The 26226-nt window shown below is 37.0% G+C and overlaps 2 protein-coding genes and 1 pseudogene across 2 annotated transcripts; 1 reads left to right on the forward strand and 2 right to left on the reverse strand.

The window, feature by feature from the left end:
* Nucleotides 1–673: 673 nt before the first annotated feature.
* On the reverse strand, nucleotides 674–3829 carry LOC130728491 (uncharacterized; annotated as a pseudogene).
* A 2587-nt stretch (nucleotides 3830–6416) lies between these two features.
* Nucleotides 6417–13083, reverse strand: LOC130728492 (uncharacterized). Its single transcript, XM_057579986.1, has 4 exons — nucleotides 12894–13083; nucleotides 12242–12726; nucleotides 10381–10984; nucleotides 6417–6968 (listed from the first exon to the last, which is right to left on the reverse strand). The coding sequence occupies exons 1-4, from the start codon at nucleotides 12981–12983 to the stop codon at nucleotides 6483–6485; spliced, it is 1665 nt and encodes a 554-aa protein (XP_057435969.1). The 5' UTR covers nucleotides 12984–13083; the 3' UTR covers nucleotides 6417–6482.
* A 588-nt stretch (nucleotides 13084–13671) lies between these two features.
* Nucleotides 13672–18619, forward strand: LOC130728493 (uncharacterized). Its single transcript, XM_057579987.1, has 4 exons — nucleotides 13672–13846; nucleotides 14388–14869; nucleotides 16640–17240; nucleotides 17976–18619. The coding sequence occupies exons 1-4, from the start codon at nucleotides 13715–13717 to the stop codon at nucleotides 18429–18431; spliced, it is 1671 nt and encodes a 556-aa protein (XP_057435970.1). The 5' UTR covers nucleotides 13672–13714; the 3' UTR covers nucleotides 18432–18619.
* Nucleotides 18620–26226: the final 7607 nt, after the last annotated feature.

A 26226-nucleotide genomic window follows, 5' to 3' on the forward strand; every position in this document is an offset into this window, starting at 1 on the left:
TTCTTCTTAAATCTTATTCCTACAAACTCAAATTGAGATTGGAGTCATGAAAAAAACACATTCTAGATCAAAATTCACAATTCCAAATGTTCTAATCAAAAGAGAGTTAACCTGCAAGACATTTCTCATAATTACACAAAATTAGTGCCTAAACAATAATATAAACCTAATAAATTTGACACTTATCAACCGAGCCGTGAAGCATCCAAGTCCAAAGCTGAGACACATGATAGGCTTCAAGACGTGCAATGTCGTTTCAGAGGCTGCCGCGCACATAAGGCATAGGTCCAATGAAGCTATCATGTGCCGCGTTGAAAACATGTTTTTTTTTTAATTATTAATATATCAATTATGGAAATTAATAATTAATCATCAATTTAAGTGTTAAGTTATTTATTTATACCCAGTGAGAGATCTTTAATCTCATCTGATGAATTATACCCTACATACTTATCAGTTATTCTCACACACATTAGGATTCGTTCAAGAATACAAAAAGATGTATTATTCTCTTGTACCGAGTATGCGAATAATATGATTTAATTATACGCGTAGAGATTATTGAACATGCTATCATGTTGTATTATATCCTTAAAATTTCCATCACCATAGACTACTAAGTTGCTAACATAAAGGAAAGATGAAAAGTTGTTAAGCATTCATTAAAGGCCAATTGAAAACTAAATGTTTGAAATTTCTTAAATATAATCAACAAAGTAGTACAAAACACAAATTTTTCAGAATAGTAAGTAGTTTCTATTTTATTGATACATTCAAACATTGATTGCATAAATTCCTTAGACACAGAAGGCAAATAATGAAGTCCCACCTGTGAAGTTAGAGAAAGACCCCAGAGAAACACTATATCCATGACCCGCATACATGCACCCATTGCTAACTGACATGCCTCCATGAACACTGCCTCCAGTTTCAAAGGACCATAAAAAATTTCCATTTTTAGCATTGATTGCATATATGGTTCCAACTCTATTTGTGGATCCAACAAAGAGAATTTTGCAAAAGCTATTACTAGGGTTAGCTATAGACCACAGAATTTTGCCACTGCTAGAATCCATTGCTACCCACCCACCAGTGGTTGTAATCATATTTGATGGTACAAGAGTGAAATTTTTCTTGTCTGAATTTGCTATGTTGGTGTAAACCCTCCTTTCATCAGTTGCTGCACCCCATGTTCCGCCTCCTAAAATCCCACCTGGCCCAGCTTCCTGCAAAAGTATCAATGACTTTTGTGTTCATATAGTGTATGTAGTACTTGAAAAATAAATCATGTGTAACTGGTTTATGATCACATGATTACATTATAAATTCAATACCATCTAAATTTGGGATGCCAATATTTTATTACCAATTTGTGTATCAGTGCCTATTCCATCAATTAGATTGTTTAATATCAGTTAAAAAAGCACATGTTTTTAACTGACATGACAGTTTAAGTGGTGAGACAAAAAGATGAAACACAAATTAGTGACAGAAGATTTCTATGCCTAAACTAGTTGGTATATTGTTGTAATGCTTGTAATAACTTGTTGAGTTTGGTGACTATGTGTAACAAGGATTGCAACTTATCTAATGGATTATAACATGAACTGTCATAAACTTCAATGTAAGCTACACACATAGTCCCAAACAAAAATATGCAAGTGACAAGCTTTGTGCATAAATTGTACTATTAAGTTCATATCATGTTTACAAACTTAACCTGACATATCACATTCTGTTTTGATTAGCTAAGCAATTCCTTTGCATATGAAATAAAGGTTTTTAACTCAGGATTGTAGTGAATGTCATAAAAAGGTTTAACTATTACCTTAAACCAAACGAGGTTGCCATTGTTGCGATCTAAAGCCCAAGCGAAGCCACTTTTCTGGACAGCAACAACAATTTCTCTTCTGGTTCCATTTATTTTTGTTGTCAACATCATTGGCGCTTCCCCAAAATCAGCATCTGGGGTAGGACCTTCAGGAGGACACTTAGAAGAAGTTGAAACATTACTGCATGCAGCGAACCATACATCATAGCCTCCTAACTGGCGGTACCATCTAATAATCCCAGAGTCTAAATCAAGTGCCAGGATTGAATTAGAGTGGTTGTCCGGTTCAATACACTCGTCTGGTTCAGTAGGCGTGGTTCGATTTTTTTGTCTTTCTTGACATTGAAGAATGTGCAATGGGGCAGAGTACAAGTTCCCGGTTGCAATATACACATGATTCCTATAAGCATCAATGGAGGGGCTACTTCCCCAGATAGCAGCTCCAGCATATGCTCCTATCTTGCCATTGTTATCTGGTAGCATAAACGTCTTCCATAAGATAGCACCGGTTCGGGCATCAAGTTTTGCGAGGCTTCCACGAAATATGCAACATTGTTCAATAGATGCACCTTCTTCTAGTGAAGATGTTCCAACATAGTAACCTCTAATATAGGGATTTAGCATAATAAACCAAAGGCAACAAAATCATTATAAAGTAAAATAGTTAGATAATGAGACTATATATAAATCCAACTATGCAAGTTAGGTTAATTATTAAAGAACTTAAAGTGGCCCTTAAATATGAGCTACTGGGACACAGATCTTTTGTCTCCTTGGATTTTGGAGGAGAGGGAAGAAAACTGTGAGGTTTCTGAGAAGCTCTCCCCGTGTTTGAGAGTTTTCTAAGCCATCCCCCTTCCCTTCCCTCCCCTCCAAAATAGAATTCACAAACACACCTTCAATTTTTTAGTTTCCTCTCTTGCCTTCCCTTCCCTTCTCCTTTAAGTCTTTCCCTCCCATCTCCTAAAAACTCACAAAACAAGGCTTAAGACTTTGGGAAATTTTCGAAAGCCCTTCCAAACCCCTCAAAAACACTCCTTTAGTGATTTTGTGGAGTTCCTCCAATTTGGAGGTCTTTGAGGAATTTTGAACTTTCAAACAAGGGGGAGTACTTCCTCTTCCCTCCCTAAAAAAACTCCTAAAGTGACATACAAATTAGAATGAAACTGAAGTTCAAGAGGGGGGTAGTCATGTACTGACCCGTTGTAGTATGTTCCAGACATGGTGATAACTGCTTTAGGATGATTATCCAAATGGGTCAACCACACAAGCTCACCAGTTCTTCTTTTGAGACCAATAACAACAGCAGGGCCATAGATTCCAATAATCAGTAAATCCCCAGCTACAGTTGGAGTGGATCTAGACACTGTCCAATTTAAGCGGAAGCAACCCAGTTGCATTTAGACCTGTCACTTTCTGCAAGTTCTGCTTCCAAACAAGTGATCCATTTATTCCATCACCTTTTCTAACGGCATAAACATTACCATTCCAGCTTGGAGTGTAAAGGGTGCCATCATATATGGCTGGTGTTGCTGTGATATCTTTGCCTGCATAGAATTTCCACTTCAAATGCAAATTTGGTGCGGTTTCTGGGCTTATCTTATACTCATTATAAGCAAATCTTCTGTTGAACAAATCTCCACCATGGTTTAACCAGTCTTGTGATTCTTGCCTAACACCCTAATTAAAAGCATGAAAATATGAAATTAGTATATTAGATTTTAAAAGTTAAATCCCAAGCTAGTATATGCACAAGGAAGTGATATATATAGAGTGGGAATTAGTATCATACACCTAAACTTGCAGCAACTACTAATGCATGAACACATAACAATAATAAGCAAAGAACCAAATCTATCAGGTATTTAGGCGGTGACATGGAATTGGACATGGAGATTTTTGTTGCTTTCTTGGTGTTTGCAGCAATTAGTGCAAGATGTGCATATGTTTTTGGGAAACTTGTATCCAAGTGACTCATATATTAAAAAATTGCTTAAATGGGACAGTCTTGTTGCCATTCCCATCTCAATCAAAATCTTTAAATTTCAACTCAAAGTTGCAACTGATATAAAACATTATCTTCTCTTCAATATTCTAATATTACATCAATTTGACTTGCAAGTAGAATATACAAGATGGTCATGGATATACAAATTGATTTCTATTTTCAGGCTTTTTTTTTTCTTTAGCTTCTGAGAAGTGTAATAAGACAATAGTTGGTCAATATTCCTTCTTCTTTCTTCTTTCGGAAGCAGAACAAATTTATATAACTGTTAAAACAATGCTTTGGGAACAAGTCTTCCAAGTGAGTCCCTCCTAGATGCAAAAGTACTCCAAATCTTACCAAATAAAAAACCCAAGACCAGTCCAATAACATCACGAAATGTCTACCGGAATCATGAGGTATGGCGTGATGGGTGTTCACCTTGTCCTTTAGGATTAAGGGTTCAATTCAATCATTGTCAAGGGGAGTGGAATACATTTCATGATCAGTTGTTTACCACTCAGTTTACCGCTTAGTATGAGCACTCGAGGGGATTAGTCACTATTGTCCGCGATAGATACTCTAGATAAAGTTGCTAGTCACCGATATAAGACATCAACGAACACCACATTGTATCATTTATATTCAAGTTGTTGTTTTCTTTATAATCTCTAACCTCTGTCTCATTTCCCAAAGTATTTTTGCTTCTGCATCATGATTCAGGATCTTTGTAGTAATTCTCTTGTCTAGATTTCGGATGCGAAAAAAAAAAGATCTTTGTAGTAAAAAGCAGAGCTCAAGATATTTTGATTTCGTCCTGATATCACTCTCCAGCTAGAATTTAGCGTCTAAATCCACACACATCCAACGAGGACTCAGGTTTTCTCGATCTGCACCCTTTTTACTTCTTTGCTTTCCTCTTTACGTAAACTATTTTTATGATGCCAGCGATGAACTATCTCAACAAACAAACAAAAAAACAGCCTCTACATCGTTTAATGTGAGAAAGTGTTAAAAAAAAAATAACATGTTTGATGACAAGTTTTTTTATTTTATTTTTAAAAGCTGAAAAATTCGAAAACAATTTTAATTTCAGTTTTTAAAACTTTTTTTTTAACTTAGTTTTTAAAACTTAAATACCTAAATGATGTTTACCGTTTCAGGTTTTAGTTTTCCTATTACAAATTTTTTAATGTTGAAAAACATTTAATTAAAACAGTTTTTTTTCTTCTTGAAACACAGTTTTTAAAAACAGTTTCTGAAAACACTTTTTAAATACTATTTTCAAAAACTGCAATCAAATAGGCCCTAAATATATTTTCCTCCTGTAACAAAAAAAAAAGGCCCTAAATATTTATAAAAAATTTCTATTTATAAATTTAAGGACAAATGGTACTAACTGTTCTTTGAAACTTATCATTGTCACACTAATTTTTCCTCTATTATTTAATAAAGCACTAACAACCGGAGGGCAGGGTTCTTATGTGTGTCCATGCGTTGCTTCCTCCAGCTTCGTTGGATGGCTCCTCAGTCACCCTGATGCTTAGTTGTTGGTTCAAACCACGTGATGATCTCATAAAGTTCATTATGGTGCATCCCTTATTTCGACAGGTATGACATGTATGAGTTTCGTCGCTTGAGACACTGATGGCTTAGTGCTTGCCGCTACTACTTCTCCCTCGATAGAAGCTCTCTCTCTGGTGGTGGCAGAGGCTTGACTCTGCGCTGGACACTCTCTTTAGCCTCAGAAGATGGGATTTAAAGCTTTTTCGGAAACAAATTGTCTCCTGCTTAATGATAGGTGGAAGCAGTGATATTAAACTCGACCCGATGATCGACTCGATCGGCTACTGGGTCAATGGGCCACTGGTCTGACCACTGGGTCACTGGTTGAACCACTTGACTCAGTTGACATATAAAAAGCGCACAAATAACTCATTTTAAATTATTTTTTATCAAATATGACATATATTAAAATAAATACGACAAATAATTATCATGACATTTGACATTGTGGTTTTAATTATTTTATGTGATAAATAAAACTGATGTTTAATACTTATTTAGAGATTCTATAGTGTTGATTATTTCTTTTTTATATTTTATTTTTTTTAGAAAGTTTTTTTTTGACAGCAGGGTTATTTTTTTTTAGAAAGTTGAATATATTGAATAAAGAGTAAAAAATTACAAACAAATTAAAGCAAGGGGTAAAAGGTCCAAACCCCACGCTCAAAAAACAACCCGTTGGTATAAAATCTCTAATTTAGTAACATTTTCTTAAAGGTTATTAACATATTAATAATTAATTATCATTGACTTACATAAAATAATTACTATAAATATATGGGTGCATTGTCAATTATATTACATCATGGAGATAAGTGAAGATGATACCCAAAAACCGCAATCTCAATTTAATTGTCAGCTACGGTGAAGAAATTTTCAATTAAATGATAAAAATATAACTATCGCATTCGTTAGTTAATTTTTAACTGCTAGGAATATTGATGACGGATGTTCATATTAATTTGGAAAAGTTGCACTTATCCCCCTAAAATACACACAGAACATTCAAAAAAAAAAACAAATGAGCATAATCCCTAAATTAAGAACAAGTGCCCTTATTTTATTATAATCAAGCAGCTAAAACTGCCCATATTGTTTAATTTATTGTAAGCAAGCATCTCCAACTGCCCATATGCAAAAGGCATAGAGATAAATTGGTGCTGAAAGGTTGTACCCTGCAGGTGCAGTAATTAAGCTAAGTCCCTGACCTACATAAATGCAACCATCACTGATTGAAACACCACCATAGACGCCAACACCAATGTAATAAGACCATATAAATTTTCCACTCTTTGTATCTATGGCATAGATTGCTCCTTCTGCACTAGGGGATCCAACAAACAAAACACCATTAGCCACACTCACTGGGCCACTTATGCTGGTAGTGTTGCTTGGATTGGCTACAGACCATACAATTTTACCATCTCTAGCATCCATTGCCACCCACCCACCACCATTTGTGATCATTTTAGATGGAACAAGTGTGAAATTTTTCGCATCAGTGTTGGCAATGTTAGTGTAGACATTTTCTTCATCGGTGGCTGCTCCCCATGTTCCCCCTCCTCCTAGCCCGCTCGGCCCTGCTTCCTGCAGTTTCGCGAATAAATTGTCGTGAACCGGTCATCACCAAAACTTAAATTCTATATTATAATTAAATGACACATGAATAATTTTATATTAGATAATGTTCATTTTTACGAATATGAAGAGAAATGAAAAACATAGGTTTCTATTATTAATTTTTTGGCTTAATTCCACTTTGGGCCCCTGATGTTTCATAAATGTGCGATCTGCACCCCCCGTGTATAAAACGTGCGGTCAAGGTCCCTGATGTTTATAAAACGTGCGATTAACGCCCTTCCGTCCAAATCCGTTTGGTTCCTCAGTTGACCAAACGGAAAATGCTGACGTGGCATTATTTAATTAATTAAAAATTCATTTTTCATATAAAATTATTTCAACATTATTTCAAAACATAAAAATAAAAATTATTTCAAAGCAAAAATTTATCCAGAAGCTTCTCTACATCTTCAACCTCTAACTCATCTTCTTCAACTTCCCTAATCAAAACAAAAAAACTCAAACCCAGATAGAATCCCCAATCAACACCCAACCAACCTGCAACCTCCTCCCTCTCCCACCCACCTGCTATCACCACCCTTAGCTCACCCCAATCAATCTGCAACCTCAACAAACCCACCCCTACACACCTGCAACCGCCACCCTTAACCCATACCTCACCCCAATCAACACCCAACCAACCTGCAACCTCAACAAACCCACCCCACCCACCTACAACCGCTACCCAACCAACCAGAGGAGAGAGCGGGATCGAGAAATAGAGGGCGAGATCCAGAGGAGAGAGCGAGATCGAGAGAGAGAGAGCGAGATGCACAGGAGAGAGCGAGATCCAGAGGAGAGAGCGGGATCGAGAGAGAGAGATCCAGAGCGAGATCGAGAGAGAGAGAGAGAGCGAATCTAAGAGATTTGGGGTTGTGGGGTGAGGTTGGGGTGAGGTGAGGTTGAGGTGAGGTTGAGGAAGCCATGGAAGCCATGGAAGGAGGAAGGAGGAAGGAGGAAGATGAAAGAAGAAGAAAGAAGAAGAAGCGTGAAAAGGGAGAGAGAGGGTCGAGTGAGAGTCTGAGTTCATTTTTTTTTATTATTGAATTTTAATATTTTTTTATTTTTTGTTAGAAAAATGATTTTTTATGAAATTAAATAAGTGTCACGTCAGCATTCCGTTTGGTCAACAGACGGAACCTAACGGAAGGGCGTTAATCGCACGTTTTAGAAACATCAGGGACCTTGACCGCACGTTTTATACACGGGGGGTGCAGATCGCACATTTATGAAACATCAGGGGCCCAAAGTGGAATTAAGCCTAATTTTTTTTTTTGGTTACAAGGAGGGATTAAACCCGAAAGAATCTATTATTAATTATCAACTCTTTATATTCCATCAAATCCGAAATTTGACACATTAACCTTGTTTTTAATTGGCTAAAACTTGTTTTCTTACATTTCTTGCGTGTAAACCTCCAAGTAACAATACTCTTTTTATATTACATTTCTGACCTAAACACCACTTCAATAGTTTATCTATATGAGTGTACTGAAAGTTTAACATAGTTGTCATCTTAAACCAATTCAATTGACTGAAAGTAAAGGGAATTTTAGCATATACCATAAAGATACAATATACCTTAAATGGTGTTAAGGGGTTAAATATTACTAGCACAATACAAAGAATAAAATTAAAATAATGATCATGGAACCTAGGGATCTATAACAGTCAATTGACATATGCGTTAGCTGTAGTTCTTAATCACCGCTAATGTGAAGTGTTAAAAAACATGTTTTATTTTAGGCTTAAAAGCACATTTGGTTCCCCACGAATTCGAATCGTGCAAAAATAGTCCCTAAACAATTTTATTAGCATTCTCAGTCCCCCAATTTATCCTCTGTTACTACACTCAGTCCTTCTGTTAGATTTCAAACAATTTTTTCATATGTGGAGCTTTTTTTTTTTTTTTTTTTTTGAAACTATATGTGGAGCTTTTTAAATGACTTGGAAGAGAGAAAAATAGATTAGTAGGAGAGAGAAGATGGTGTATAAAAAAATCTAGGAGAGAGAAGAATGTTGCACATGGACGTGCATCATCATTTAAAACAAAAAAAAATTGTTTAAAATCTCCCCAAAAGAGATTAGAAAGATTTGTTGCAAAATTTGATAAAATAAAAAATATTTCAAAACAGAAAAATTCTCCTGAACCTTCTCTTTTCTTCATCTTCAACATTACCGTAAAAAAAAAAAAAAAAAGGAGTTTTTCCAGAAGTGCCTCACCTCCAGAACATTGTCTATTCTTCAACTTCAACCTTCTTCTATTTCCATAACTTCCTCATCTCCAGAACTTTCTCTGTTCTTCATCTTAATTCATCTTCAACTTTCTTCTTCCTCCAGAACCTTTCCTCAACCCATAAGAAAGAGACCGAGAAAAGATCATCATCAACAGATCGAGAGGCAGATCTGGAATCAGAAAGAGACAAACTTAAGACAGATCTGGAAATTTTTCGAAAATTCTGGGTTTGAAAAAATTCAAACTTTAATCATCATCAACAGAAAGAGACAGACCGAGAGGCAGATTGAGGAAGAGAAAGAGAAACTTGGATAAATTTCTGAGTTTGGTTAAGATGGTGTTCGATTGGAACTTGCATCTTGTCTCTTCCCAATTGCAAAACCAAACGACAAATCACCCTAGACAAGGGAATAAATTAAGCATGAAACACAAAACTCATGTTGTAACAGTGATGAAAAATTGGAACTTGCATCTTGTCTCTTCCTAATTTCAGAACCAAACGGTGTCCCAGAAGAGGAAAAGGTGCTCAATTAATGACTTTGGGGTTGAATAGCACATAGCAGTAGCTGAAGACTTCAACTTTTTTTCTCATCTGGGTCTCAGTAGCTGAAACACATGTGTGGTTTGACGTTGATTGTCTGCTTTAAGAGGATGAGATGAGATGGGATGAAGGTGGGTGAGGAGGAAGAAGATGATTATGGTGACTGAATAGGTTTAATTGAGATAGAAATTAGTTTTTTTTCCTTTAGTTTTAGTTTTTCAGATTCCCAGATTTGGGAAGATAAACTTTGTTGTTTTAAGATTGAGATGAGGAAGATGATCACATGCTCCTCACATGTTCAACCTTTAAACTCATCTCACTCCTACTAGGTGTCCATGTCATTAAAAATATGCCACTTAGGAGAGTTCTGTTAGATTTCTGACGGAAAAGGGGTGAAGGACTAATGGTATTAACGGAAGATAATGTGAGGGACTGAGAGTGCTAATAAAATTGTTTAGGGACTACTTTTACACGACTCGAATTCGTGGGGAATCAAATGTGTTTTAAGCCTTTATTTTATTATTTTTACACTTTGCATTCAGCAATGATTTAGTCCTCCACTAAATGCATACGTCTATTGAATGCACAGTAAATATTATTACCGTGGACCAGACGAGGCTACCGTTGTCACGATTCAAAGCCCATGCAAAACCACTTTTCTGGACAGCGACAACAACATCATGCTCGGAACCATTCACCCAAACAGTGACCATCAACGGCGCCTCCCCAAAATCAGCATCTGGGTTTGGACCCGGAGGACATCCAGGATTTGATACGCTGCCGCCGCACGCGATGAACCACACATCATAACCTCCGAGCTGGTGATACCACTTGATTTCCCCATAATCCAAATCAAGGGCCAGGATTGAATCCGAGTGGTTATCAGGCTCAATACACTCATCTGGATGAGTAGGCACCGTTTGATTGTTCTCTCGTTCTTGGCACTGGCTTATTCTTAATGGGACTGAGTAAAGATTCCCTGTGGCAATGTACACTGAGTTTCTCAGTGGATCAATGGAGGGGCTACTTCCCCAAATAGCTGCCCCTGCATAATCTCCTTTGTTGCCGTGATTGTCTGGTAGCATGTAGGTTTGCCACAATATGGCACCGGATCTTATGTCCAGTTTGGACAAGCTGCCACGAAATGTGCAACATTGTTCTATGCTTAGTGATTCTTCTGATGATGATGTTCCAATGTAGAAACCCCTGCGTGTGAAAATGATATCACATTAATAGATTTCATCACAATGAAGGGCACACCGAAGAGAAACATAAGATCTTAATCTGAAGATAAAGGATCCTTATTTTCTATCTCAACTAATGAAAACATTATGTCGTCATGTTATTTGACATGACATAATTTCATTGATTTGGGACAAGAAGCTAAGTGAGACATCATTTGCAATTTAGATTGTTTGGAATAGTCCCTAAGTTCGCACAGTTAATGTTCAAATTTGAGCCGTTGCAAGATATTTTTATCGTTTAATTTAGGTAAAAAAAAAAAGCAGATCGATATTTGATTCTATGATTTAAATTTTATGAATAAGTGAATGTAGAAAATCAGTGACTACAAAAAAAAAACCCAAATCCACCGCAATTTAGAGATAGATGATGCATAAGTAATTATTTATTAATCAATTATGAGATGACAACATTCGGGAGGTTACATGAAAATGTTTTCATAATATTAATCCATTTGATCAACATCTAGTCATAAATGTTTATAAATACCAGTTGCTACTTTGGTCAATAAAACTTGCGTACAAGTGATGAGAAGAATAAGGATATTATTTTCAAACTGAAGCAGAGATCATAAAATTGCCAAACGTGTACGATAGGGAATAAGATTATTCTCAAGTTGACTTTTCATTCCGAGATATACTTCTAAATGTGGTAATTAGAGACAATATGGGAGTAAAAATTCGAACAACATTTTCTTTTAAGAAACAACGTTATTGGAAACCTTTTTTTTTTATTTTTCTTCTTTAGCGTTAACCTTGTTCAAGTTAAAGCTAAAGATGTTAATGTCAGCTTTTGCAACAAAATTGAATTGGTTTGATCAAAATTAGTGTCAGTTTGACCAACGCTAAATTTATCATCAATTATAATGAATAAAACAATTGTGTCACTTAGTTCAGCATTGACTTCTACGCTAACGTTTCTTTTTATTTTGAATAGAATAGATCGAGTCGGTCATGATCCCAATGTTAAGCCGGCACAAATTGAGAGTTTGTGTCAGCTTTGGTACATTAACAACCACATTTGGGTTGACTTTTAAGTTTTAACCAACGCTATTAAGCACATAATGAATTCTCAAATCATAAGTTGGATATAAGTTTATATTTTTGAATTTTTTTCCTAATCTATGAATTGTGGATACATAATTTGATTATAGACAAAGTAATGAAAAAGGCCAAACTAGTGGCAATATGTAAAAGGCCAAAGTAATTAAAATGCACTAACCCTTTGTAGTATGTTCCTGACATGGTGATAACACCTGTATTGTGGCTATCCAATTGAGTCATCCACACAAGCTTACCATCAATTCTATTCAGAGCAATTACAACTGCAGGGCCATATATTCCAACAACAAGCAAGTCATGGTGATCATCACCAGCTAAAGTAGGAGTTGCTCTAGCAAACGTGACATTAGTAACAGAGCCAGGTGATTTTATGCCTGTTAAATTTTGAATGCTCTGTTCCCACACCAGAGACCCATCACATGCTTTCACAGCATAGATGTTACCATTCCAGCTTGGGAAATATATGGTTCCTTTGAAGATTGCTGGTGTTGCAGTTATTTCTCTGCCTGCATAGAATTTCCACTTCAAACGTAGGTTTGGAGCAGATTTTGGACTGATCTTGTTCTCCTTGGAGGCATACCTTCTGTTGAACAAGTCTCCTCCATGGTTTAGCCAGTCTTGTGATGAATGATCTTCTTCAACCCACTGAAATAATGAACTAAATAAAATCAGCTTAGTTTAGAGTAAGTTCTTCAATAAAAAGAGAATTAATGGTTTTGGTTACTTTAATTAATTTAACAATGATATGAAAAAACATAATATATAGAGGAAGAGATCCAAAGTTATATAATCATATATTGTACTAATCTTACGTATGAGCTTGCAGATGCTGTGATTATATGAAGGCAAAAGAACAGACAACAAAAAATTGAGGTGAAGTTGTAATTGAGCAAAGCTGCCATGGTTAACTTTGATTCACGTTTGCACCTTCTAGACACATATTTATATCAATTTGCTAAAAGACTCTTTTTGGTTGATGAAAGTTTGGATAAGTTCAGTTTCGGTCACCTGCACTAGTCAGGGTCTTCAGGGTCATAAGTTGTTTACAAAGGTACTTATAGATTATCCACTAACATAATTCTCACATCGTCATCTGGAATCGAACACACAATCTTTTGAAGAGAAGTGATCTATCCTTATTAATTGAGCAACGTTGACAATTTGCTAAAAGACTAAGTCCAAATAAAAATTATATATTTTTAAATTAATTTGTTGAAAGGTTATCACCAGTACCAGTGTACCACCATCCCCAAACAGCAGTATCCTCCTTTGTGAAGTACCCTCTTTTGTGAAAGCTTCATCCAAATTCTCCTAAGTCATAGCTAGGTGTCCAACAAGTCATTCAACTTACTTTCACCCTTACCAAATATGACCTATTATAAATATTACAGTTTAATAATTTTATTTTTTCATAATATTTAAAGATTTACTTGAACAAAAATTGTAACCCAAAAAAAACTTCAAATAAAATTATAATAATTTATTTGAATTAGTTTTATTGTATCAGAATTCTCTTTAAAATTTAAATGTTGATGATATATATCATGTGGATTAATCAACTTGCTTTATATATTCATGCTACATAGTCTCATATGTCTGCACTCTGATCATATATATACCAGGAGAGGCTTGAATGCTCACACAGCCGGTTACACCTTCAGTGCATCTCCAACTTCCCAACATGAAGGCAGCATTAGAACAAATAACCTATTTGGTGACCATTTCTGTGTTCCTACTAAGATTTTCTGTTTCCGAAGGTTTTGAGGTAAATTAAGTAGCCACACTCTAATTATATTTCCTTAATGACTCTTAATTATATTTAATTACTCTGTTTCGATTTTCGTTAACATCTGTTATTTTGGGACCATCCTCAAAGATTGTGTAGCATTAGCTCTTAATTTTTCTTCTGTTAGTTTGTCTTTTGTTAAGAGAAGTGGCAATCATCATGCTGATGATATTTTGGCCAAATTAAGCAAGCATTCATCTCTCGAAAATTGTCCTTGGTTGGAGGGCTCTTTTGGTTTGGCTTCTGTTTTGTCTTCTGATTGTTTGAGCAGATTAGCTCCTTAATCGATTGCTATTTTCCACCAAAAATAGGTTGCCTTAATAACTCACTTAGATTGAGTTCTTCACCTAACATCCATGCTTAGATCAACTTTTATTTCTTAAGAATCCATTCTGACACTCATAAACTATTCACTTATATAAGTTTTTTCCTATAATTAATTCTTGATGATTCAAAATCAATTGTATGTTGATTTTAAAAATTGATTTGCTTCATTAATTGTTGAGGGGTTTAATTTCAGCACAATCATTATCCAAAGCCACAAAATTGGCTAAACCATGGTGGAGACATACACAACACAAGACATGCAAGCATCGAACACAAGATCAGCCTGGAAACAGTTTCCAACCTGAGCCTGAAGTGGAAATTCTATGCCGGCAAAGACATAACCGCCACTCCAGCAATTTTCGACGGCACACTCTACTTCCCGTCATGGAACGGATACATCTACGCGGTGAGAGCGCGCGATGGAACTCTTGTGTGGAAGAAGAACTTGCAGAAGTTAACAGGTTTAAAGGGGACGGGGTTTGTGTCCAATGTTAACTGGACGGTGGCGAGGGCGACGCCGACGGTCGCAGCTGGTGGTGATCTTCTTGTTGTTGGAATATATGGTCCTGCGGTTGTTATTGCTGTGAAAAGATCAACAGGGGATTTGGCTTGGAAGACACATTTGGACAGCCTTGACACTAGTGTTGTGACTATGTCCGGAACTTACTACAAAGGGTTAGTAATTACTATCTTCTTAGCCCTGTTAATTTTTTGCTCTATTGTTTCATAATCACGATTGAGCCGGCTAAGACCATTATGAGCGACAATGTTAAATATTAAGTATTTAATTGCACTAATGATAATATGTTAAAGCTTAAATAGCATCACATCACGTCAGTTAATTTACATACTTAACACTAGAACTATTATATAGTGGAACACAACTTTGGACATGTTAATTTCAAAATATGTAATGTGTAATGATTTTTGTGAAGTTAAAAAAATAAATATCAAATATGATTGTGGAGTTCTAAAACTGTTAAAAATTTCACACAGAAACCGTCACAAAAAGTTACATTTGTTAATATGTGTTGCGGGTAAGGAAATGTCTATCCAACTTATACGACCCTTATATAATATTGCCACTATAAATTGATATATACACCCTGCTTTTGTTCCATATCGGTTTTCTTAAGAACAATGTCGGAATTTATTTTTATCAGCAAAAATGTTTATATGTGGTCAGCAAAAAATAGTCAACAGGTTAAAAAAGCATTCGTAAGGAACCTGGCATCTTATAATTCACACGCTTCAAAAATATTATGGTTGACCTATATATATAAGACAAACAAAAAGTGAAACTTGGTTGACGTCCTGGTGTATATTGATATAAAAATGTACCTTAGCTTACAATTTTTTATTCAATAATAATTCTTAGGTTGCTGAAGAGTACCATCACACACATAAATGTCAATGTTTTTTATGATAAAATTAGTCTATGAAATATTTGAATGTTGGCAAGTTCGTTTATGAATTTAAGAAATATTTACACATTTTTTAACTGTGTAAAATCAAACTAGTCATGTAATTAGATAAAACATCAATTAACTTAGATTGAAATTTTATAAGGTAATTAAGTATTTTTTTCCCTTTAATGACAAACTTATAAACGTTCAATACTTTCAAAGACCAATTTAACCAATCATGTTTTTTTTTTAACACATGGTCATAGCAAAAGTATACCCACACAAGAAGAAAAAAAAGTAAATACTCCCTCCGTCCCTAATTATAAGCTAACATTGAGACTTTTTTTGTGTCACTAAATATAAGCTAACATTGCAAAAGTTAATATTTCTTTCCATATTCACCCTTGCATTTATTGGTAGTGGAGCACCACCATTTGTAGTACAATGATGAAAAAGTGTTATCATAAATAGGGGTAAACATAGAAAGTTGTACATTTTTTTTGAAAACCAATGCATCAATTAAGGCTTTCTTAATAAGTGTGATTTTTACAACTTTAGCTTATAATTAGGGACGGAGGGAGTAAATAATAAAAGACAACTCATAAACTTAACTGATTTGGGTACCTTGCGAACATCCACGATCTCAAAATAAAATATATTCTTGCTTAACCAACAATTTTTACAAAGAGAAGATTATGGGAACCTTCTAAAAAATACAATTACCCAAAGCCCCTAAATACACCACCAAGACTTGTTGGGGTGAAGAAAACTCATAACAACTTTTCATATATTTAAATTAAAAAATTACTTCTTTCTTCTTCACACTATTTAAGGTGGAACTTGGACACTAATTAATTTCTTTATTTCACTACACTTCACCTCTAAAAGAACAAAAAGATAAATTGGTAGACTACAATTCTAGTGTGGACACTCAACATTTGCAATTTGTGGCGGTTTAGTGTCCGCCCAGAACAATGGTCTACTAATAGCTCTCTGCTTAAAAAAGTTTATTCTGTACTAACATTACACACATGGACAGGGCTTATTATGTTGGTACATCTTCCCTAGAAGAGATACTCAGCATAGAACAATGTTGCACCTTTAGGGGAAGCTTCTCAAAGCTAGACATTCAATCCGGTAAAATTCTATGGCAAACATTCATATTACCAGACAACCATGGAAAACGAGGAGAATATGCTGGGGCAGCAATATGGGGAAGTAGTCCTTCCATTGATGTATCAAGGAACCACATATACATTGCCACAGGGAACTTGTACTCTGCCCCTCTTCACATTCGCCAATGTCAAGAGAAAGAGAACAATTCAACACGACCCACTCATCCTGATGAGTGTGTTGAGCCGGAGAATCTCTCTGAATCAATTCTGGCACTCGATTTGAAGAGCGGTAAAATCAAATGGTACCATCAATTGGGAGGGTATGATGTGTGGTTCGTTGGGTGCAGCGACTTGTCAACGCCTAATTGTCCACCGGGTCCTAACCCTGATGCTGATTTTGGTGAGGCACCGATGATGCTCACAATTAAAGCAAATGAATCCAAGCATGATGTTGTTGTTGCTGTGCAAAAGAGTGGTTTTGCGTGGGCTTTGCACCGTGATGATGGGAAGCTCATGTGGTCTACGGTAACAATTTTAAGAATAGCATTATTTCCCTCTAGCTTTTTGAAGCATGATCAATTAATGTTTATATATATTCGCATGCATGCATTTCAAAAATGTTTTTATTCGCATGAAGAAAAACAATGGCACACACTTTTATCATCTGAAATTTGTTTCATTGTCCACCAATTAAAAAATGGGTCATGTACTATTTATTGATCCAAAATCATATGAATTTCAATCTATAGTATTGATAAAAATGATAATGAGTTTCGACTCAACGGTAAAGTTAATTTTTTTTATATGCAAATTAATGTTAGTTGTTAGTAATGTTAGTAAATTAGTCATCATCAGGGTTCGGGTTCGAACCCTGGACCCTTCACTTTTCATCACATTCAAGCCTTGTGTCCCTAATTCTTACCACTTGAGCTATATATCATTCGGAGACACAATGGTAAATTATTATCATATAACTTTGTGGTTATATACTCGAATTATGTAATTAATTAACTTCTTATAATTATCCAGGTAAAAATACCTACATTAAATTCACAAAGTGAATCTACCTGCTCCCTGAACCTCGCTTTAGCAACAACTTTACCCTTTTAGTGTGTTGATAAAAATATGAACTTATTTGTGGGGTAAACTTTTAAATAGTTGGTTCATAATATATTGTTAGACTCTTTGTAATTAAGTGGTTTAGAATTAGATGTTGAAAACTTTAATATGTTGAAAACTTTAATATGTGTATATTACTAGGAAGTTGGACCTGGTGGGATTGCCGGAGGGGGAACATGGGGAGCAGCCACCGACAAAAAAAGGGTTTACACTAACATTGCTAATTCGGGAGGCAAGAACTTCACCCTTAAACCATCCAACAAGATTACAAATAGTGGCGGGTGGGTGGCAATGGAAGCAAGGAGTGGCAAGATCTTGTGGTCCGTGGCAAACCCTAGCAATGCCACCTCTAATGGTCCTGTGAGTGTCGCTAATGGTGTTGTCTTTGTAGGATCTGCAAACCGTAAAGGGTCTGTTTACGCAATAAACAGCAAGACTGGTAAAATTTTGTGGACCTATGAAACAGGGTCTACAGTGTATGGGGGAATGTCCATTAGTGATGGATGCATATATTTTGGAAATGGGTACACAGTAGGTTTGGGAACACTTATTCCAAACCTCACCGGTGGAACTTCCCTATATGCCTTTTGTGTCTGAGAAAACCTTTGTTGTGGTTATAAGTGAATGAAATAAACAACATAATCATATGTTGATTTCATGTTTTATGGTTTTATATTTGTGAGTAACTAAGATGGGTTGATCTCTATTCTTTAGAATCAATCATATTGAAGTACGTGTATATGTTGGGATGCTAAACAAGATTTATGGTACCAATACTTGTGTCACTTGTGTTACTCAATCGATCAATAAGCTTTATTTGCATTGGTAATTAGGGTATAAGCTGTTTTTCATGCTAGGATTGTTTAATTTTTTTTGATAAGCACTATGTAGGATCACGCGCTTACCACTACGCCAAAACCAATTGGTGTTAGTGAGGGCGCAACGTTATTTCTTATAGCGTAGCAGACAGCGCCCCGTTTCGAATGCTACCTGCAGGCAGGATGCTGGCTCACCTGGACCCAACACACTAGGATTGTTTAATATATGTGGTAACATAAAGTACTTGGCCTATTTGCTAATAATATTCAGAGCATTGCATTTTTTCTTGGAAGACATTAGAGATTTCTCATGATATTGTTTTTTGAAAGTACTCATGATATATTTAATTAAGGGGAAATGATCCTTACGAATTGTAAAATGTATGTGTAAGTCTTTTAAGGATAAAAGTTTAAGTATAGTTTTTTAGGTGTTGTTTGTGCTTTTAGCCAATAATAACTTAATATTTTATTATTTATGAACTACTTTTTTTTTCAGTCTTTGTATCATATTTTGACAAAATATCAGCAAAACCTACATACATGAAACTTTCATGTACGTACGAAAGTTTTGTTTTTTGTTTTTATTTATAGAGATTAAAATTTGTAAATATATAGTAAAAGACTATGTTCAAAAAATAATTCCATAACTTTCTTTACAAATCTAATATTTTTACTCTTCATAGATCATAATCGTCCTCACCTTTTTTTTGGGTCAATTAAATCATCCTCACTCATGAGCATGGGCGGACCCACATTAAGGCAGGGTGTGGCTTTAGCCCGCACCAGTTTTGTTTTTTTTAAAATTACATGCTTGACAAAGCATTACTAAAAAAATTACAAAAGAAAAACCCTCTCACGCACGCTTTCTCTGGTTGTGTAAGATTTTAGGTGAGGCTTGTTGATTTATGAGTTAAAACTTGTGTTATCCAATTCACAATCCTAGGTGTGTAAGATTGTACCCTGGTTTGTGAGGCAATTGTATCTGTACTAAGACTTATGTTCGTTGGTTTTCTTCTATTTTTTTTCTTGTATAGGCAGTTTTGTTTTTGTGGGTAACAGGTTTGTGTAAGCAAAACAGAATTGTTGCTCTGTTCTTTTGCTTTTCACAGTTCTTTGCTTTCTTGTTGTAGGTGAGTTTGGACTTTGGAGTACACCTAGATCTAGTACTCCCATTTTAATACATTTTACCTTAGTTGATCAAAAAAAAAAAATCAAATCTCTCACAATTGTGTGTTGCTTTCATTTTATTCTTTTCCTGAATATATTTGATATTGTGTCTGTTGTTCATATCCATAATGAAATTAATGTTCACTTAAATTATTATGCTCATCATGTCTTCCAATATAATACATTTTTCCCTGTTTTATTGTACTGTTGTTTTCACTTTGTTTCTTTTGTTATATTTCGTTGTAAGCCTAGTTCTTCTTGGACTGTAAACTCTTCTATTTTCATGAGAAACTTTCTCTCATGGTTTTATTTATAATATTTCTCTTTTTCGAAAGAAAAAATATTTTCAATATATTTTAGTCTATAATTTCTTTTATGTTTAACCACATTGATAAATGGTGATTGCTGTGGTACCTTAATTTAAATGAGGGTACGGTACCTTAAATGATGTAAAACCTCTTTATCTCCAATTTTTTTAATTTCTAAAAGCCTCTAGCATAATCATTCATGAGCATTTTAATAGATTATCTCATTATCTTGTCGTTCGTCAGACGCCAATTTCCATATCTCACCCTTATTGTGGTCAATAACTCTCTTGTTCTTTCTTCGTATACAATTTCACTTCCACCACTAGTTTCTGACTTAAAAGAGCTACAACAACCGGCATGACGTCTAAGATTCCAACAAAAGTTAAAAGGTCTAATCTTTTCTCTTTCTCTGCCCTTCAATTTCACAATTTCATCTGGTCAGGGTACCGTACCCAAAAGAATTTCAGGGTATCACAGAATTTACTAAAAGGACATTGGGCTGCGAGTGAGCGTATATGGACCACCAAACCAGTCATCGGAGAAGCATGTTTGAATTGACTGTTTAACTTGCTTTTAAGTGATTGGTGTTGTTTATACGAAGGTGAAGAGTGGGATTGAGTGAGCTCTCTGTTAGGGTTCGTCTCCCTCCTTTTATTTTCTTTTTTTAAATAATGATCTTTAGGGATCCTAGATTTCCTTTCTAAGTTTTGATTCATTTACATTCTTTTTTCTCTTCCATATAATTTTCATTCATTTTATCTTCCTATCTTTTATATTTTATCATATATCTAATTTCTCATTTCTTCTCTTATCTCTCTTAGCCTCTTAGTGTAGGTGAACTTTGAGTGAGAATGAACTTTTATCCCTCCTTTAGTATGGAGTTACTTTGCTTTGTAGTTTGTTAGATCCCCTGCAATTCTTACACATGTATGGATTATATATCCTGGGCTGTTCTTTTCCTTTTGCTAACCTTTTGCTTTGTAGTTTGTTAGATTCCCTGGCAGTGCTTACTGGGCCTCGTTTTGTCTGGCCTGGTTTCATAAAATTTCGCCAAGTTGAACAAAATATAACACTTTTGCTTCTTTTCTTTTTGCAATAAAAAAATAAAATCTTGCTTAAGATTATTGGACAATATCGCTTAATTTTTGGGGGGAATGTAATTTTATAGGGTATTTAAAATGCTTTGATATGAAATATCTTGTTTGGATATATTTTTATAAGGAATTCTAAATTCAAGGAAATATCACTAGGTATTTTAACTTACTAGATTCAAGGGAATTGAAATGACTCCAAAATAGAAGGAATTTCAAATTCCTCATGTCTCTCTAAAATAAGTCCAAAACTCAAATATCAGCGTGGTTTGGTTTTGTATTGGGGGCGCGTGCTTTTCTTTTATTTTGGTCGTTTTGATCGTTGTTGGCTGTTGTAGTTTTTGCTTTTCGTGTCTGTTCGTTTCTTTCCGTTTTTCGTTGTGCCGCCCATTGTCGAGAGGGCTTGTTTCTCGACTTTGATTAATTTATCATATCTTTTGCTCTAAAAAAAAAACACCAAAATTTGACGAAAAACCTAAAATCAACCTTAAACACTAAAATCGGTCGAAATACCTAAAATCGGCCCTAAACCCTAAAAATCGACCTTAAAGCTGAAAGTCGGCCGAAAAATCTAAAATCTACCAAAAAACCCTAAAATCGGCCAAAAACCCTAAAATCTGCTTTAAAACTGAAAATCGGCCGAAAACCCTAAAATCAGCCGTAAAACTTAAAATTAGCCATAAACACTACACGAACCCTAAAATCGACCTTAAACACGAAAGTCGGCTGAAAAACCTAAAATCGACCGGAAACCCTAAAATCAGCCGTAAAACTTAAAATCGGCCATAAACTCTACATAAACGTGGACTGGGCGGGACATAAAGGATGCTTATGCCCGCCTAAAATGAGCATTCAACCGAACGAAGACAGCCATGGCGGGAATCAACGACACAACGAATATTCTCGCCCTTCGTTTAGGAGGACCCACGAGCCAGCTGGAAGATTCTTTTGGATTTGTCTTATATGCATAGGGATTTGGGCCCTGATTGTCAAGCCCAAATATAGGAAAAGTCCATACCATGTCCACACCCTCTATAAAAGGGGAGGTCATCAACTTGTACGAAGGACCTTTTTCAACATTAATGAGAATTTACCTTTTATGACATCTTTACCATTTTAAGTGCTCTGCTAGGGTTTGCTTTCTTTCCTTATCTTACGTAAGCTTCTCTAGTACAGAACATTGGCGTCGTCTGTGGCTCTAACCTAGATCTACCAGTGACGTAGAAGGTGGGAGTTACGACTCATGGAGACTCGTTCATGCGGCGTGGGTCGCCGTGATCATCGCCGGAGAGGTGGTGGACGTCACGGCGGCCGCGGCGGCGGACGGGACAACAATCGTCCTATGCTTCACGAGCAAGAGCAGGAGGCTTCCTCGGAGGGGGTCCACTCAGTGGCGCAATCACCAGCGTCGCTGGTGAACGTAGCTCCGGGAAAACCTTCAGATCTGATAGCCAAATCAGATCCAGGTGTCAGGCGACGATCAACGCCGCCCGAATATGTGAACTTAGAAGACCCTAAAACCAGTGCTCCACGGAAAACGCAGGAAGTAGTGACGGGTATCACGCCCGCGGCTTTGCAACAAATGTTAGATACTTTACAGAAGGTGCAAACCCAAAACGAGCAGTTACAAGCCCAAGTTGAGTATCTAACTCAGAGGCAAGATTTTAAGCAAGGACAACGTCTTGAGGCAGAGGACGTAGTCGAATTTCAACCTTTTGTTCCAGCCATCACCAAGGTAGACATACCAAAGCATCTGCAAACAATGGCATTAGACGCCTTCTCAGGCGACTCTGATCCCATGGAACATCTGAGATATTTTAACACCAAAATGGTAATTGGTGGGGCAACGGACGCGGTGAAGTGCATATTATTGCCTTCAACATTCAAAGGAATGGCGATGCAGTGGTTCATCAGACAACCGCCCTTCTCCATTGACAATTTTACCGATCTGTCTACCAAATTCCTAACTCAATTCTCCGCCAACAAAACTACAAAAGCAACTATGTTTGATCTCATCAGCATACATCAGCAGCCAGGCGAGAAGTTAAAAACCTACATGGCACGTTTCAGTAAGATGGCAGTTCAGCTGGAGGAGGATAACCCGGATGTATGCTTGGCGTCTTTCAAAAATGGCCTTCGGGCGGGGGATTTAAACCGAGACTTAACAAGGCGACCAGCGAGGGACATGATGGATCTTCGCGCTCGCGTTCAAGAATTCATCCTAATTGAACAAGACGATTAGAAAAAACAAGAGAGGGAGGAAGGGCGCAAGCAGACCCAATCTGGCGGTGTTCCACAGGAGAAACCTAAGGCGGGAAAGGAAACCAGGATAGCTCAAACTCCGCGTATACCAAGACCGGGACCATATCAAAACTCCAAACCCGGATTTCAAAATACATGGCACAGAAATCCCCAAGGTCCCACTGCAGCCTCGGCTGGCCAGCACGGTGCCTCGCCAGCTCCAGTCCCGCTTACTAAGTTGAATGCTCCCCTAAGCACCATTTTGAAAGCAGTTGGGCAGACAAATGTTGTACAGTATCCACCGCCGCCCAGGCGGCCGCCAACTAATGTGGATACAATTAGATGGTGTGAGTACCACAAAACGTTGGGGCATACCACGGATAACTGTTGGAACTTGAGGCGGGAGATTGATCGCCTGATTAAGGCTGGCCATTTAGCAAATTTTGTTAAAGGTAAAGGAAATGAGGTAGTTGAAGAGTTGGGCAATCCAGTTGGAGAATGCTCATCCATTGCAGGAGGATTTGGAGGAGGTGCCATTTCAAGCAAGGCTAGAAAGCGTTATGTGGCGGCCATACACTCAGTACATGAGGCGTACGAGGGCGAATGTTGGTTGAATCACTCTCCCATTATATTCACCCATTAGGATTTTTCGCATGTTATTCCCCATGACAACGACCCAATTGTAGTAACAATCAGGGTTAACAATTACATGACGAAAAAAGTGTTTTTAGACCAGGGATCTTCGGCGGACATCATTTACGGGGATGCCTTTGATCGCCTGGGGTTAAAGAAGTCAGACTTGAAACCATATAAAGGAACCCTAGTGGGATTTACAGGGGACCGTGTCAATGTGCGGGGATATGTGGAAATACCAACTGCCTTTGGAGAAGGAGAGTTCGTTAAGAAATTTCAGGTGAAGTACCTAGTCTTGGCGTGTAGAGCCAATTACAATGTACTCCTGGGGCGAGATACCCTCAACAAGTTATGCGCTGTCATTTCAACTGCTCACTTAACTGTCAAATATCCAGCCTGCAATGGGAAGGTCGGGATACTGCGCGTAGACCAGAACGCAGCAAGAGAGTGTTATTTAAGAAGTGTGGCGCTCTATGGGCGAAAGGCCGCCAAAGAAAGCCACCAAATTACAGAAATCTTTCCACAAGAAGGGTTTAGTCTAGACCCAAGAGACGATGCTGATGATTTTCGCCCACAACCTCTGGAAGAAACCAAGCAGGTGCAAATCAAGGATAAGTTTTTAAAGATTGGTAGCAGTTTAACAAAGGAGCAAGATAAAAGATTGATCACCCTTCTAGGTGATAATTTGGATCTCTTTGCATGGACCATCAATGATGTACCAGGGATTGACCCCAATGTGATCACTCATAAACTGGCCATACGACCCGGGGCGACACCAGTCATCCAGCCAAGGCGAAGAATGAGTGATGAAAAGAATAAGGCAGTGCAACTAGAGATTGAGAAATTAATCAAGGCTCGATTCATCCGTGAGGTGCAGTACCCAACTTGGCTCGCCAATGTTGTAATGGTCAAGAAGGCCAATGGGAAATGGCGAATGTGCACGGACTACACAAGTTTGAACAAAGTGTGTCCCAAAGATTCGTATCCGCTTCCCAATGTGGATAAGCTTGTGGATGAAGCTTCCGGAAATGAACTTTTAAGTCTCATGGATGCTTATTCAGGCTATAATCAAATTATGATGCATCCTTCAGACGAGGAAAGTACAGCATTCATGACTAATCAGGCGAATTATTGTTACAAGACAATGCCTTTTGGTTTGAAGAATGCAGGAGCTACGTACCAACGACTCATGGATAAAATTTTTTCAAGACAAGTAGGCAGGAATATGGAGGTATATGTGGATGACATGATTGTAAAGTCCGCCAGGGCTGGTGACCACAGCGATGATCTTAAGGAAGCGTTTGCTCAATTAAGAACATATAGAATGAAGTTAAATCCTGAGAAATGTTCTTTTGGGATTCAGGGGGGAAAGTTCCTGGGATTTATGTTAATGTCAAGGGGGATAGAAGTGAATCCTGATAAGGGGAATGCGATTTTGGAAATGAAAAGCCCAATAAGTGTAAAGGAGGTTCAACGTTTAACAGGACGCATGACCGCCTTATCACGATTTTTGCCGATGGCGGGAGACAAAGCAGCCCCATTCTTCACCTGTTTAAAAAAGAACTCGAAGTTTCAATGGACAGAGGCATGCGAACAAGCTTTTACCAAGTTGAAAGAAACATTAGCAACGCTACCAGTACTTTCCAAACCCACGCCAGGCGTTCCTTTGATACTTTACTTGGCAGTCACTGACAAGGCGGTGAGTACGGTGTTGCTCCAAGAAGAAGGAAAAAAGCATAAGGTTATATATTTTGTGAGCCATACTTTGCAGGGGGCGGAATTGCGGTACCAAAAAATTGAAAAGGCGGCTTTGGCAATTCTAAAAACAGCGAGGCGTCTTAGGCCATATTTTCAAAGTTTCCAAGTCAAGGTTAAAACCGACGTTCCCTTAAGGCAGGTACTCCAGAAGCCCGATTTATCAGGGCGATTGGTCAGCTGGTCAGTTGAGTTATCAGAATATGATATACAATACGAGCCAAGGGGTCAAGTTATAATCCAAAGTTTGATCGACTTTGTGGCAGAATTAACACCCGCAGAAGGCGAGAAAACTCAAGGAGAATGGGTCCTATCTGTGGATGGATCCTCCAATGACACTGGGAGTGGGGCTGGGATAACTATTGAAAGCCCAGACAAA

Source organism: Lotus japonicus, chromosome 1 (assembly GCF_012489685.1).
Source record: "Lotus japonicus ecotype B-129 chromosome 1, LjGifu_v1.2".
NCBI lineage: Eukaryota > Viridiplantae > Streptophyta > Magnoliopsida > Fabales > Fabaceae > Lotus > Lotus japonicus.